Source organism: Eubalaena glacialis, chromosome 16, assembly GCF_028564815.1.
Source record: "Eubalaena glacialis isolate mEubGla1 chromosome 16, mEubGla1.1.hap2.+ XY, whole genome shotgun sequence".
NCBI classification, from domain to species: Eukaryota; Metazoa; Chordata; class Mammalia; order Artiodactyla; family Balaenidae; genus Eubalaena; species Eubalaena glacialis.
Genome location: NC_083731.1, coordinates 76,339,544 through 76,354,706, shown reverse-complemented (window position 1 = coordinate 76,354,706; position 15,163 = coordinate 76,339,544). Strand labels below are relative to the sequence as shown.

The 15,163-nt window shown below is 38.5% G+C and overlaps 1 protein-coding gene across 3 annotated transcripts in view; it reads left to right on the top strand.

The window, feature by feature from the left end:
- FREM2 (FRAS1 related extracellular matrix 2) overlaps positions 1 to 13,401 on the top strand; it is a 153,756-nt gene extending 140,355 nt beyond the window's left edge. The window contains exons 18-25 of one of the 3 annotated variants that reach the window (XM_061171224.1): positions 508 to 612; positions 2,124 to 2,251; positions 2,350 to 2,484; positions 3,235 to 3,361; positions 4,527 to 4,714; positions 5,296 to 5,442; positions 8,407 to 8,517; positions 12,356 to 13,401. In XM_061171224.1, coding sequence (XP_061027207.1) covers positions 508 to 612; positions 2,124 to 2,251; positions 2,350 to 2,484; positions 3,235 to 3,361; positions 4,527 to 4,714; positions 5,296 to 5,442; positions 8,407 to 8,517; positions 12,356 to 12,382 — 968 coding nt within the window. In that variant the 3' untranslated portion in view covers positions 12,383 to 13,401. Of the gene's footprint in view, positions 1 to 507; positions 613 to 2,123; positions 2,252 to 2,349; positions 2,485 to 3,234; positions 3,362 to 4,526; positions 4,715 to 5,295; positions 5,443 to 8,406 lie in introns of all 3 variants that reach the window. The other 2 variants (XM_061171225.1, XM_061171223.1) reach the window with 2 other exon arrangements.
- Positions 13,402 to 15,163: the final 1,762 nt, after the last annotated feature.

The window sequence follows — 15,163 nt, the reverse complement described above, 5'->3', positions numbered from 1 at the left end:
TACATAAGGATCTCATGTTTCCTTCTTCTATCTGTAACCAACTTTGGTCAACTTGCTAAATTTCTTGGGGAAGTTTTGGAGTTTTCATTAAGCCTATAACATTTGGAATTACTCTGGAGAGCACAAACCTGTTTCCACCTACATGTCCAAATCTTCAAAATTTGACCAGCTCATCCTGTCTCTCAATTTACAGCTTAATTTCTATAGACTAAAGCTTTAAGAAATATCTTGGCCTATTGTAATCACTCTGTATATTTCATATGGACCTCACTGATGTGACCTAATTCTATTCTGCCTGCCTTCTAGACAGCTTTTCCTGTTAGAAAACAAAACAAAACAAAACAAGAATATTTCTGCCCCTCTGATCACTCAGAATTTTTCTGGTAATACCCTTTGGCTAGAATGCTTAAAGATGAGAGGAACCTGAATTGGGTTTTGGAAGAAACCCCAGACATTAGGAGTCCTTGGTCACCAACATTCCCACTCTTGTGTCCCATCCCATCATAGGTTCTCTCTACCCAACTAGCATGCGCATCGGTGAAGAGGGGCGTTTGGTCGTGAACTTCAAGACAGAGGCTCAATTCCATGGCTTGTTTGTGCTGTCACATCCCGGTAAGCCCCATTAGCCTTAAATAGCCGCTCCCCACACAACAAGGCTATAGTTGTTCCATATTTGCACATGTTTCAACATGCTTCCTTATGAGCTTTGAAGCCCTTAATGTCAAACGAATCATGTATGTACAAATATCTACATGAGGGCTTGATCATTGCTCAGCTACGTCTTATAAGCTACAAAATCATCACTGTAGAATTTTAGAGAAAATACCAAATGGTTAAAGTAAATTTAAAAGAAAACTCTACTTGGAGTTCCCTGGTGGCCTAATGGTTAGGATTCCGTGCTTTCACTGCCGTGACCTGGGTTCAGTCCCTGGTCGGGCAACTCAGATCCTGCAAGCCGTGCAGAGTGGCCAAAAAAATAAAGAAAAGAAGAGAAATAAAAGAAAACTCTACTGAGTTAATTTTAAGAGTTTTCCTTTAGATTGAGAGCATAGCCACAACATTCCCATTCTCTACTTCAAATGTGTTGTCTAAAAATTTGAATTTTAGGTCATTTGTTCAGCGAGCACAACTCCTTTCTAGGTACTGTAAGAAACCTTTATAAAGGAGACAGAAGTGCCACTTCACTATTACACTTGTTTCAGACATGTTAACTAATTATCTTAAGTATTAGCTATGTAATTTTACTAATTTGATGGATTGTGCTGTGAATATCAATAACATGGCAGTCACTAATGTCCCGTGTCTAAGCTTTTTTAAAAAATTTCATTTCATTAGAAATAACTTTTTATTTGACTTCGCATTACTAAACCGGTTTGCACATTTTACTGGTGTGCCAACTCATGTCAGATGGGAAGAGGGAAATAATTCACGCACTGTCTTCTGTGTCCTTCTTTTTTCTGGGTCGGACAGAGAGAATAAGGCTGAAAATTCAGGAAGAGAAAGACAGTTTGCTGTATTTTTGTGAGTCTGAGGTCTGAAATACAGGACCAAAAAGAATCATTTTGCTTTATTGTAATTGACTGTTCTGGAAAATAAGGATTTCCTGGCCTTTACATTTCCCTTCCACGTGTCTACCTTTCTATTAAACTGAATCTTTGTTTAGCTATGATTGAGGCAATCTAATTAAAATTAGACTCCATTTATAAATTGGGTGTGCCTGGCTCTGTGGATGCAAATAGTCTGAGGTTCTGTTCATAGCTTCAGTGCATAATGAGGGCATTCACATCAGCCTTTATTGACGGCTGTGCCTCCCTGGAAAGTAGCCCTGCACGATTTGAGCATTTCTGTACAATTATCTTTTGACAGAATTACAGAGTGGAAAAAGCACGGCATTAGGAGTCAGAAGGCACACATCCCAGCTGTGTGATCCCGGGAGAGTCACACAATCACTCTCAGCCCAGTTTCTTTAACTGCGAAATGAGGATTCTTATACCAACCCTGCTACTTTGCAGGCTTATTATAAGAATAAATGCAAATAAGGTACCATAAGGCACTTTGAAAACTCCAAACTGTTATGCACTCTTTTAACCACTAGACCATTATTGTTCTTGGCATTTTTCTAGCGTCCTTCACAAGCTCAATGATCATGTCAGTTGATCACCCAGGTCTAATGTTTTCCCTGCGTCTCATAAGGAGTGAACCAACCTATAACCAGCCAGCCCAGCAATGGAGCTTTGTATCTGACTTTGCAGTAAGTGACTAAGGCTCTTAATTTTCCCTTGCTGCTGCCTTTGATTACATCTCAGATTTTGAAATGAAAAACACGAGTGTCCTCTCTGCTCCTTAAAGGTACGTGACTACTCGGGGACCTATACCGTAAAGCTGCTGCCATGCACCGCTCCATCACATCAGGAGTACCGCCTGCCAGTCACCTGCAACCCCAGAGAGCCTATCACTTTTGACCTTGACATCCGATTCCAACAGGTGTGTCTCGTAGAATTCTTTTCCCATGTAGGAGCCCACTTTGTTAAAGTCATAGTTTACTTTTATCAGTAAAAAAAAATTTTTTTTCTCACCCAATGACTTCAATTCTTACATGCTGAGAAAAAAAGGAAGTCAGGCAGGAAGGGAACAAGGGAGGAAGGAAAGAAGAAAGAATTGCCCTTTATCCGTTGCTGGTTCGGTATATAAAGTCCACAGGTTAAGAGTATGCAAGGGTTATGTTTTTTCTTATGGGATCTGATCTCCTCCTGGAGTTTGCTGCCTTGGAGATTTGAGAATTTTCTGCAGAGTTCTGTACTTCTTCATCTTGTTCTTGATCATCAAGGAGAATAAATATCCTGTAGTTCATGCCACCTCAGAGTACCTAATTGCCAATATGTATTAAAAGAAATGGGATGGCATCTTTTGCCCAAGAACTCTTACTAAATGTTGGCCTTCCACTGTTTACAAGTCCCTTATACATTCCAGTAAACCAGTGGAAATGAGCTCAAGCAATGCTAGTTAGTCCCGTTCGAAAAATGATTTAACCTTGACAGTTTTGTCTTCTTAAGAAGGACAAAGTCACTGTTACAATTCCCTAAGAAGTTGGTTTGGCTGGACATGAAAATTTCAGTGCAGTGTTTACCGTTCTTTATGTCAGCGTACAATGCATGTGTGTATCTGCAAATAATGTGTTTGTGCACCACCAGAACCATCAACAACACATAAAAGGGCCTTTACACTTGGTTTTAGGTCAGTGATCCAGTGGCAGCTGAGTTTAGCTTGAACACCCAAATGTACCTACTCTCCAAGAAGAGTCTCTGGTTGTCTGATGGATCCATGGGATTTGGACAAGAGAGTGATGTTGCCTTTGCAGAAGGTATCACTTTACAAATGAGAGGCCTGCTCATCTGTTTGCCATTATATCTGTTGTCCTTTACTTTATTGGGATTGTGTTTGAGGGGGACAATTATAACCTCCTGTATGGTTTTGAGATTATAACTGGGTCTTTATCATTTTGGCAGGGAGGGGTCACTGAAATTGGATATATGTTACAGGATAGTTTTTATTCTGGGGAAGTTAACCTCTATTTCCCTTATCTAAATGACTTTTGAAACAAGTCTGGGTTTTTTTCCTTGAATGTTTTTTTCAATTTGCATACACACCAATACTGCCGCTACGTGAGAACATATAGTTCATGGGCAAGGGTTGTGCCTGTCTTGTTTAGTGGGATATTCCCAGAACCTAGCCAAATACCTAGTACACATGGTAGGTGTTCAGTAGTAGCTGTGAAAGAGATGATGAAATACCAGGGAGTTTCCTTAAACCCTGTTTCAAAAGTCAAATAAAGCTGGGCTTGGGGAAGGAAGGATTAAGAGTTTGGGATTAGCAGATGCAAACTAGTATATACAGAATGGATAAACAACAAAATCCTACTGTATAGCACAGGGATATTGAATATAGGGAACTATATTCAATATCCTGTGATAAACCATAATGGAAAAGAATATGAAAAAGAATATATATATATATGTATAACTGAGTCACTTTTCTGTACAGCAGAAATTAACACAACATTGTAAATCAACTATACTTCAGTAAAATTTTTTTTTAATTTAAAAAATGTTTAAAAATCAAATAAAGCTAATTCAACGTTTTATTGATTTTTCTTTTTTAGTGTTATTCTATAATGATTTGCCTATATCTTGCCAACTAATATACTTATGTAAACTGGACTTTAGCTACAATGGGATGTTGTGAATGTTAAATTATAGGCCAAGCCTTGAGGTTATTCCCACTACCGGCTGAGCATGTGAGGGTCAATAAATCTCCAGTACTTGTGGTCGTCTGCAAAGTGGTCTCATCTGAGGCCTGGGAGTGGACCAGATCCTGAAGCTAACGCAAAAAGGTCTTCAACATTTGGTGCCAGATTAGGAAGAGAAGGAAATGCTTTCTAGTATCATTATTGTCACAAACTGTTTGCAGTGTCACATAGACATACCTTATCACTTAACAGAAATAACATTTCCACGTCTCTGTTTCAGGCGATACAATTTATGGTCGGGTCATGGTGGATCCTGTCCAGAATCTAGGTGATTCCTTTTACTGCAGCATTGAGAAGGTGTTCCTGTGCACCGGAGCTGACGGCTACGTTCCCAAGTATAATCCAAAGAACGCAGAATATGGTTGCTTGGCTGACTCTCCTTCACTCTTATATAGATTTAAAATTGTGGTAAGTGCTTTGACCCAAACAATGAACTGGGTAGATACTCAAAGCTAATTGTTTTTGTCTTCTGTTTTAAAACAATAGCATCTTTTTAAATGAAACCAAATGGTGGCATTTTATGGTACAGTAAGTCCCCTACATATGAATGAGTTCTGTTCCAAAAGCGTGTTCCTAAGTCCAATTTGTTCGTAAGTCCAACAAAGTTAGCCTAGGTACCCAACTTACACAATCAGCTATACTGTAGCAGCTACATCACTGCTGTTTTTACACTTGTTTCTGGACATCCTGGGCTTGAAATAAAGATACTGTATTAGTGTACTCTATACAGTACTGTACAGTAAAGTACACAAAAGCACAACCACTTGTAGAGGATGCACGCACATGACAATGTACCCCAGAGACGTGAACTAATTTACGTGATTGGACACGCGAATGCACGTTTGCATCTTTGAAAGTTCACAACTTGAAGATTCATATGTAGGGGACTTACTGTAACTGGTACTTGCACAAAACTAATAGGAAAACTTTCTGCATTTGCAAAAGTTGGCATTATCTACAGCAATCCTCATTTTCCTTATTGCCTAAAGGACAAAGCTCAGCCAGAGACACAAGCCACCAGTTTCGGAAATGTCCTGTTTAATGCCAAACTGGCAGTGGATGACCCTGAAGCTATCTTGTTAGTGAATCAGCCTGGATCCGATGGATTTAAAGTCGACTCAACACCACTCTTTCAGGTGGGCCAATAACAAGGTCACTTACAATAGGTGTGTAACCACATGCAAGTTACTTAACATCTGAGCACCTCAGATGTCTCCCACGTAGAAGGCAGTGATTGTCATATTGCGTAGAATTAATGTGGACTTTGAGTAAAATAACGCGTGTAAACCACACCAGACCATCCTGGGCTTATAGTGAACGTTCCATAAGTGTTAGCTATTATTATGTTTATTAATGTACTCATGCTATTTTAAGTCTACGTGTAATGAAGACCCTTATTCAGTCCAGAATATAAATCTAAATCTGATGGTTGGGAACTCTGCTCTTATTGTTCGAAACCTCCTTTCGGTTGATTTTTTATGACCACCTTTATAAGAGTGATCTTGTGTGAACTGCTGGACTCAGAGAAACAATTGTGCACAGCCCAAGAATCTCTATTCTTTTTTTTTTTTAATATAAAGAAATTTATTTTGAAATAGAATAAAGTTTCAGGGGTACAACATAGTGTCACAATTTTAAAGGTTATACTCCATTTATAGTTATTATAAAATATTGGCTATATCCCCTGTGCTGTACAATATAGCCTTGTAGCTTACTTATTTTATACATGGTAGTTTGTACCTCTTAATCCCCTACTCCTATCTTGTCCCTCCCCAGCTTTCCTCTCCCCACTGGTAACCACTTGTTTGTTCTCTACGTCTGTGCGTCTGTTTCTGTTTTCTTATATTCACTAGTTTGTTTTATTTTTTAGATTCCACATATAAGTGGTATTATACAGTATTTGTCTTTCTCTGTCTGACTTATTTTACTGAGCATAATACCCTCCAAGTCCATCTATGTTGTTACAAATGGCAAAATTTCAGTCTTTTTCTGGATGAGTAGTATTCCATTGTACACATATATACCACATCTTCTTTACCCATTCATCTGTTGATGGACGCTTAGGTTGTTTCCATATCTTGGCTATTGTAAATAGTGCTGCTATGAACATTGGGGTGCATATATCTTCTAGAATAAATATGTTTGTTTTCTTTGGGTATATACCCAAGAGTGGAATTGCTGGATCATATGGTAGTTCTATTTTTAGCTTTTTGAGGAACCTCCATACTGTCTTCCACAGTGGCTTCACCAATTTACATCCCCATCAACAGTATACAATGGTTCCCTTTTCTTCACATCCTCACCAACACTTGTTATTTGTGTTCTTTTTCATGATAGCTATTCTGACCAGTGAGAAGTGACAGCTTATTGTGGTTTTGACTTAACATTTCTCTGATGATTAATGATGTTGAGCATCTTTTCGTGTACCTTTTGGCCATCTGTATGTCTTCTTTGGGAAAATGTCTACTCAGGTCTTCTGCCTATTTTTTAAATCAGGTTGTATTTTTTTTTTAACATCTTCATTGGAGTATGATTTCTTCACAATGGTGTGTTAGTTTCTGCTTTATAACAAAGGGAATCAGCTATACATATACATATATCCCCATATCTCCTACCTCTTGCGTCTCCCTCCCACCCTCCCTATCCCACCCCTCTAGGTGGACACAAAGCACCGAGCTGATCTCCCTGTGCTATGCGGCTGCTTCCCACTAGCTATCAGTTTTACATTTGGTAGTATATATAAGTTCACGCCACTCTCTCACTTCGTCCCAGCTTACCCTTCCCCCTCCCCATGTCCTCAAGTCCATTCTCTACGTCTGCGTCTTTATTCCTGTCCTGCCCCTAGGTTCTTCAGAACCATTGTTTTTTTTTTTTTGGTTCCATATATATGTGTTAGCATACGGTATTTATTTTTCTCTTTCTGACTTACTTCACTCTGTATGACAGACTGTAGGTCCATCCACCTCATTACAGATAACTCAATTTCATTTCTTTTTATGGCTGAGTAATGGAATCTCTATTCTTAAATACTTTATAAACGAAAGTCCTAACCTAGAGATAGAAGGTAGAAAGAGACCCAGGAGACCATAACGCTGAGCAGATAAATGAGACAAATTCAGAGATGTGTCCACATTGTGAATCCTTGGGGGAGCAAGTGCATCTTTTAGGATGTTTACTGAAAATTGTCCAGACAGGATGGGCTGGAGAAATATGTTATCTTTATTCCTTGTAAAGAAGGATGCTTGAGAAAACATGTCTGTTCTTCTGAATCTTTTCAAACAGGAAGTTAAGTTAAAGTATGATTTGTTTTGTTTTGTTTTTGTTTTTAATGTTAACTCTGAAGGCACTTGACCTCTTCTAAATCCTGAAGGCTTCAAAGAGCCATCAGAAAATGCCTTCTTTTCACAAACCCTGGAAAAGCAGAAAAACTGACCTTTTCTATGGCCTTACGTGTAAAATACACAGCGAGACATACTGGAAAAGACTCTTGAGGTTCAGAAGGTCTGAACTCTTGTCCTGCCTCTGATACTAACTAATTCAGTGACATTAGGCAAGTCACTTAACTGCTATGTATTCTCATTTACTCATTTTTTATTATTTAATTTTTATACAATTTTTAAAAGGTTACACTCCATTTACAGTTATTACAAAATATTGGCTCTATTCCCCATGTTGTACAATACATCCTTGTAGCCTGTCTTACACCCAATAGTTTGTACTCCCACTCCCCTACCCTTATATTGCTCCTCCCTCCTTTCCCACTGGTAACCACTAGTTTATGCTCTATATCTGTGTCATTCGCTCATCTTTTAAATGAGTAAGTTAGACTGTGTGATCTGGAGTTCTTTGCAGCTCTGACAAGTCATAGCTTACCAAATATTTACCACCACGTGCTCCCTTAAGAGTTGCACAGCATATTTTATAGAGTGCTTTACACAAAGCCTTGCACGTACTACATGTGTAAAAATATTAAGTATATGAATTCTGCAGACTAAGTTAAATGATTATTATCTCTGCCATGAGTTTCTCTTGCAAAGAGTCGTGAATTTTTAGGTTGGCATAGGCTTTAATTTTCTAATGAATAGAGTTGTGTTTTCTAGGTCGCTCTGGGTCGAGAATGGTACATACACACCATCTACACAGTAAGATCAAAAGACAACACCAATCGAGGCCTTGGCAAACGAAGCGTGGAGTACCAATACCACTCTCTGGTGAGTAAAGGGAAACCCCAGGCAACTACCAAGAGCCGGAAGAAGAGGGAAATCAGGAGCACACCCCCGCTGGTGTGGGAAATCGGGGCTGAAAACAACCGAGGAACAAACATCCAGCACATCGCCCTGGACCGCAGCAGCAGGAAGCAGATCCCCCAGGGGAGGGTTCCACCTGACGGCGTCCTCCCCCGGGAGCTCAACCGTCCCACCTCTGAGGTCAGCCTGGTCATGGTGGTGGGAGGCGTCGCGGTGGGACTCCTCGCTGTCTGCCTCACTGCCATCGCTGTGATGATGCGCCAGGGCAAGAAGAGCGCCAGGAGGAAGGACACCCCCAAGGGCTCCGGCAGCACCGAGCCCATGATGCCCCCGCGGGGCCACCACAGCGACAGCTCAGAGGTTTGATGGCCACAGGTGGAATTCAGCCTTTTCCTCGAGTGCGCAGGAAAAGACAATAGAAACCCAATGCTTCTGTCAACAGCAGAGAATTGGGGACTTCTGTGACAAAGCTGCTCAGAGGACCTGACTGTACTAGTGAACTTTGATTTGCATTCTGTCCACTCGTTCAGGCATCAAAGGACAAATTCAGACCACAGACCACATCTTTCCTCTTGCCCAGAAGGCATCAAGTATGTATCCAGATGTACACAGGGCCATAGATGGATGGTGAGAAAGGTACTTCTCATCTTAGGCATTTTCTCTACACAGTAGACATGAACCTATTCAACGGTGCTAACAGTCTCCTTCAGAAGTTTAAAAGGAGTCTATTGTTGCTATATTCGTATGTCTTGAAGGTGCAATTATCACATTGTTTATTCATTGTAGAGCAGTTTATTACTAAAAAGGTTTTAATTGGTAGTCTCGAAGAATGATGAATACACTGTTTATTGTGACAAGTTTTCTAATAGGCGAAGACAGCGTGGAATTACGACCGAGGGTAGCTCAGCCCACAAATCACATTTTTTCCTACTTGAGAGGGAGTGGAAGGAAAGACAGAGGGACAGTAATTCACTAACTTCAATTTGGATTGTTTCTCATCTTCGTCGGACCCTTCTCGTTTCATTTGCTTATTTAATTTTAAATTAAACCAAAGAATATGTTAAGTCTGGAGAAGACTGTTGAAGAGTGACTGCTCTGTTCGGGTACCTGGTCAGAAAGAGAATTCTTGCATGATAATACGGTATTGGTGCTCATTGGAGAGGGTTGGTGACATTTTGATGATGAAGAAATGCCATAGAGTTAGATTCACATTTACAAGACAATGTTCTTTAAGAACTGAGCCTAGATGTTTGCAGTATTGAACCCATAAATGATCAGGACAAATATCATTCTGATGGTGAAGGGAGATAGTGGTATTTATTAATATAATATGTTTAACCAAAGTGCCTCTTACCTATACTTTATAGAATAAAAAAACATTTTAACAATGACACATGAGTTTAACCCTCACAACAGCATCACACAGCAAGGTCCAAAACTCAAATTGTCCAGAAGACATTTTATTAGCTTTCTAATAGACACCTGGTCCAAACGAAGGGAATCCCTTCAACCGTCATTCCAGAGATGATCTTAGAGGTGGCCAGCATCATTGATCATATTCTTTTTTTTTTTTGGCCATGCCACGCAGCATGCGGGATCTTAGTTCTCCCACCAGGAATCGAACCTGTGCCCCCTGCAGTGGAATCGCAAAGTCCTATCCACTGGACCACCAGGGAAGTCCCGATCGTATTCCTCCTTGATCAAAGAAGAAAACCTCACTCTCTGGCATCTTCAGTTCAGTGAACTGATGCAGTGTGGCCCATCTCAGTACCTAAAAATAAAACTTGTAATACCGCTTACAGTGTTAAAAACCAAGGAACTTGAGTGAGCTGCTCGGCAAGCTTCTCAGTGTCTTTCTAAGCAATGTGCTTTCATCAAATAGCAGAATTTTCGATTGGAAAGGGAAAATGTCAGTAGTTTAGTGACCAATCTTCCAAAAGCTAGTAAATGTATTTCAAATGAAAATAAGGTCAGGAGAGAAAGAACCTGACCTAAAGACTAACCCTCAAGTGCTGCCTGGGGTCCTCTTTCATTTCTAGTTATAACCTGGCCAAGCTGGACATCCTGGTGGAATGGAGATTTTTAGAAGGCTAACCTCTCCTCAGGTCATACAGGCATTTCCAGCTTGGTGTCTGTGAGCACCAACCATCTCTTGATTGAAAAAAGGAAGCGACACTGGTGCTGGGAGAGAGGCCAAATGTATCCAATACTTGCCTCTCTTCTTTGGGGCAGCTCTGCACTTGACATTCAAAGTCTTTTAAAAGATAGAGTAGACCGAAGTCTCCTTCCATTGGGGAATATATAAATGTCACCTGCAACTCAAAGGTCTCCCAAAGGACTTACATAAAGAGTAAGTACTGTATAACCCAGGAGATCACTTATCAAATAAACATTCATACTTTCTTAATGATCCCCTTTTCTTTTGCTTTGCCCTCTGGTAGATGCTTAGCTACTTCTTTGGCTACCTTGTAACTTGTATAGGAATGAGCGTGACTTAAGCAACTTCAAATAGTGTGTGGACTTTTTACTACTTAGCATTGGATTCAGTGTGTGTAGACTGTTAGAACCTAAGTACTCTCAGTTGACTTTATGTTACGTTAGTAGTTAAGATGCTTCTGAGCCTGACTGTCATACAGCCTTAGGGGTCTCTGTGACTAAATATGTTATCAATGAAGCATCATTACAAGAAGTCTATTTTGAGCCTTTGGGCCAGGCTGGTTTTTTACCAAATTTCTCTCTACAGTGAGTTGTTCTAATGAGATGACTTTGGATTAATTGGAGTGCTTATATAATACAGAACACATCCTTTCCTAACAAAGAAAAATCTCTCCCTCTCTGCCCATCTCCTTCTCTCTTTCTCTCCCTCTTCTCTTCTTCCTTCCTTTCCTCCCAGTGAAAAAAGAGAGTCTGTGGGAAATAAGCAGATGTAGCTTTCTTAAGTGCAAACTTGGAGTTCTGCATCATTTTCTTAATATTTATGTACTTAATATGTGACTTAATAGACATTTAATCAAAAACTCTTTTTAGTGGAAAAAAGAATCAGACACAATGCTTTGTTGTGCAATAAAACAGACCCTTAGTTTCAATATTTTGTTTTTAGAGAATTATTATGGTACAATCAGAATAAACACATAAAACAACGTCCATAGAGGACAAGATATAAGCAGTAATAGCTCCTTAGATACTCATAGCTTCTGACTCCAATGAAAACAAGGTCTTGTTGACATTATATAGTAAACACAAAACACAAAACAATATTAAGCTTTAGTGGCTCACCTGGTATATGAACCATGACACATGAAAACATCTAAGTGTGTTTTAACAATGGTTTTATTTATTTCAGTTAATTCCCTCAGTTAATGTTTACCAAATGCTCCCCTAGGATTAGCCACTTTGAGAGATTACACGGAAACCAAGCTACTCTCCCTGCCCTCGGGCAGGTTGCCATCAAATGTGGCTCTTTCTTTGGACTAAAGGGATCAAGATTTGTATTAGTTTCTCTCCTGGACAAAGAACACACCAGGCCCATCTGTAGACTATAATTTAAAAGTCTCTCTAGAGTACCAGCAGTAGAGTCTACTCTTCTCTGTCTGAAGAACCCCACATGTTATGGATCATTCTGAACACAACTCTGATACAAAAGATTTCAAATCAGTAATTTAATGGAATCATCCTTTGCAAACCCACACAGAGAAAGTACATTGCAGAGATGTAGGTGGCCCTGCATATTCTTTTCCTCTTGATGGAAGACAGACCCCCTTTATCCCAAGAATGGGATATAACACCTAAACTCTTCTTCTAGTTCTGTAACATCATCAGCACCTCCTGAAGTCCACTCTTTCACAAGCATCACAATGTGTGAACAATATGAGGAAAGGTCGGCTGGAATTCTGCTGCCATACTACTGCAGAGCATTTGTGACAAGAGGACCAACTCTTGTGAAGGGATTCAGCTCTGGAAGCAAAAAAAGAGCCTCTTTATCAAGTCATCTTACCTCTAATTATTTTGCAAGGTACCAACTCCAAAGTCAATTTTAAAAATGAAAACAGAACTGTGTAAAACCCATAGAGAGCCTTTCCTCATACAAATCAGTGCTAAAGGGTAAAGCAGCCCCCAACTGAGAAGTATTAGAGTAAGAATAACAGAGTGAAATGTAATGACATTTAGATTTTAAAAGCTGGAAATTTGATTTCAGCTACTGCTTTGAAAATATCTATTTAGTATCAACTTAAAAACCAACTTAGTCCTTTATTAGGAAAAAAAAATTTTTTTAAGATGCAAATGGTTTACAAATTAGAAATTTACATAATTGTATTAATTTGAAAACAAGCACATTATGGTTCTTTGAAACTTTCTTTTTTTTTCTAGCCATGATAGCAATAATAAAAGGATGAAAACAGGTGTCTTCACTCACCATATGGCAAATGAATGGGACGCAAAGATTCCACATTCCAACTTGTCAAGGCTTAGAAATGTATAATTTGGCCAGAAACTATAAATACTACTGTTATCTCTCTCATTCTCTCTCTCTCTCTCTCTCTCATTCTCTCTCTCTCTCTATCGCACACACACACACACACACACACACACGTGCATAAAAAAACAGCCAAATATCTCATTTCTAGAAAAAAACGACCCAAAAAACATAGTTCTACCCGAAAACGCCCATTATGAAGATTTTCAAGGTCAACGCAATTGTCATTTGTAAAAACAGACTATAGTGGGAGTTGCTTTGACATTAATTCAAAGGTTAATATGTTTCCTTGAGATTTTTCTCCTAGAATTGATCCCAGTATTACATGGTAATGACACAGGAATTCTTAGAAAATGTCTTCCATAGGTTCAAAATATCCCTCACTGTTTATTTCTCTTTGTTTCCATATCCTTGGATGTTAAGAACATAATGCTTTGAGATTTTGGTAGTTATTTTTATTTTGATAAGAGATTTTAAAACAGAAGTGCATGGTATTTTCCTACAGTTTTTACTAGAAAGATTACACAGAAACATTTTAAATAGCGAAAGAAAGCCGATTCTGTCTTTAGAAATAAAGTTGATAAAACAAAATAGACTAATGTGAGACTCTTTTAATTTTATTGGGAGAAAAATGAGAATGTTGATTTTACAAACTTTTAAACAGTTTTGCTTTCTTCCCTATCTTTCAAGTGCATTTATTTTCTTTCCCCTGATATTTGTGTGCATTTTTTTCAGTATTGTGTTTTGCTAAAGAACAAATACAACAACATCAAAAACAACTGCTGTAGCAACAACACCTACTTTTACTTTGTTTTCTTTCCTTTTTCCTTCCTTTCTTCCTTCCTTTCTTTTCTTCTTTCTTTCATAGGCTTTGTTTTTTTCTCTCTCTGAGATTTGTCCTTCTTCCAGTAATGTTTCGCTTTTCATTTTGAAACCATTACCATTTTCACTAAGTCATTAGCATTCTCTTTCATCTGAAAGCTGGCAAGTGAGCACAGGGTTTTCCCAGTATCCCTTCTTTAGAAAATGTTCAGGCTTTTGGATGAAGGAAAAAAAAGAACTTCCTGTAAAAGATCAAAAACATCATGTTGAATAATGTGATGACAATCTGTGCCTTGCTTTTCTCTCAGTGGAGGTTCAACATTGACATTTAAGATGTAAAAAAAAAAAATCCCTGTAAGACTTTAATTGAGTAAGAATAAAAGGTCAAAGATCACATAGATGAAGTTGTTTTGGATGACTGAATACTTTGCAATGAAATAAATGGCAAAAAAATTATTAAAATGTTAACAGCGTTGAAGTATTGATATTTAAAATTATAATCATCAGATGCACAAGACTTTTACTACTACCCAGACGTGACCTCCACTGATTACATGATTCCTTAAACACTCTAAGTGAATTTCTACTACAGATATTTATTTTTTCTGATGTTTGGCCCTGTAACATAGGAAATGTCAGGGTTGTACCTTAAAAAAGAAGAAAGAAAAGAGAAATGTAAACTTTAAAAACTAACATTAAAAATCAAGACCATTATAATAAAAATCACTTAAAATATAGAAAGGCAATTACTGGTAAGACTAAGAGAAAATTTCTGTAGGGCCCCACATTAAGCAGATTACAAAAAGAAGTACAAAGCAGAGTCCTTCTCAGTGGCCTTAGGAATTCAAGCTTTTGGCAAGATATTTTAAGCCCATTTGTCTATACAAAACAACTTTATCCTGGACAAGGAATTGTATGTTTTATAATCATTTTAAGTGCCTGCTTCTGTACCAAGCGCCCTCCAAAACATTCAGCAAATTTATATTTATCTAGCCACTGAGTGACATAACTGTGTGTAATAGAATTATTCACAGAACTTAACAGCCTTTGTGATTTTCCCATGGGAATTCTTCTAAAACATTCAGGGTCTAGTTTTTTTTCATCTATTTACTAGGGCACTGCGTATTTGCTGGATATTGAAGTTTATCCCTGGGAATTCAATTATGCAAATAATTTGGAGCCATTCAGTCTTAAATCCATGTCTAAAATAATTCTTGCTACCACTTGCACCTGTTTTCCTTCAAAATATATCACATGTTGAATATAAATAAAGCCCATATAAATATAAAAGTGTTAAAATGACCAAGTTACAGT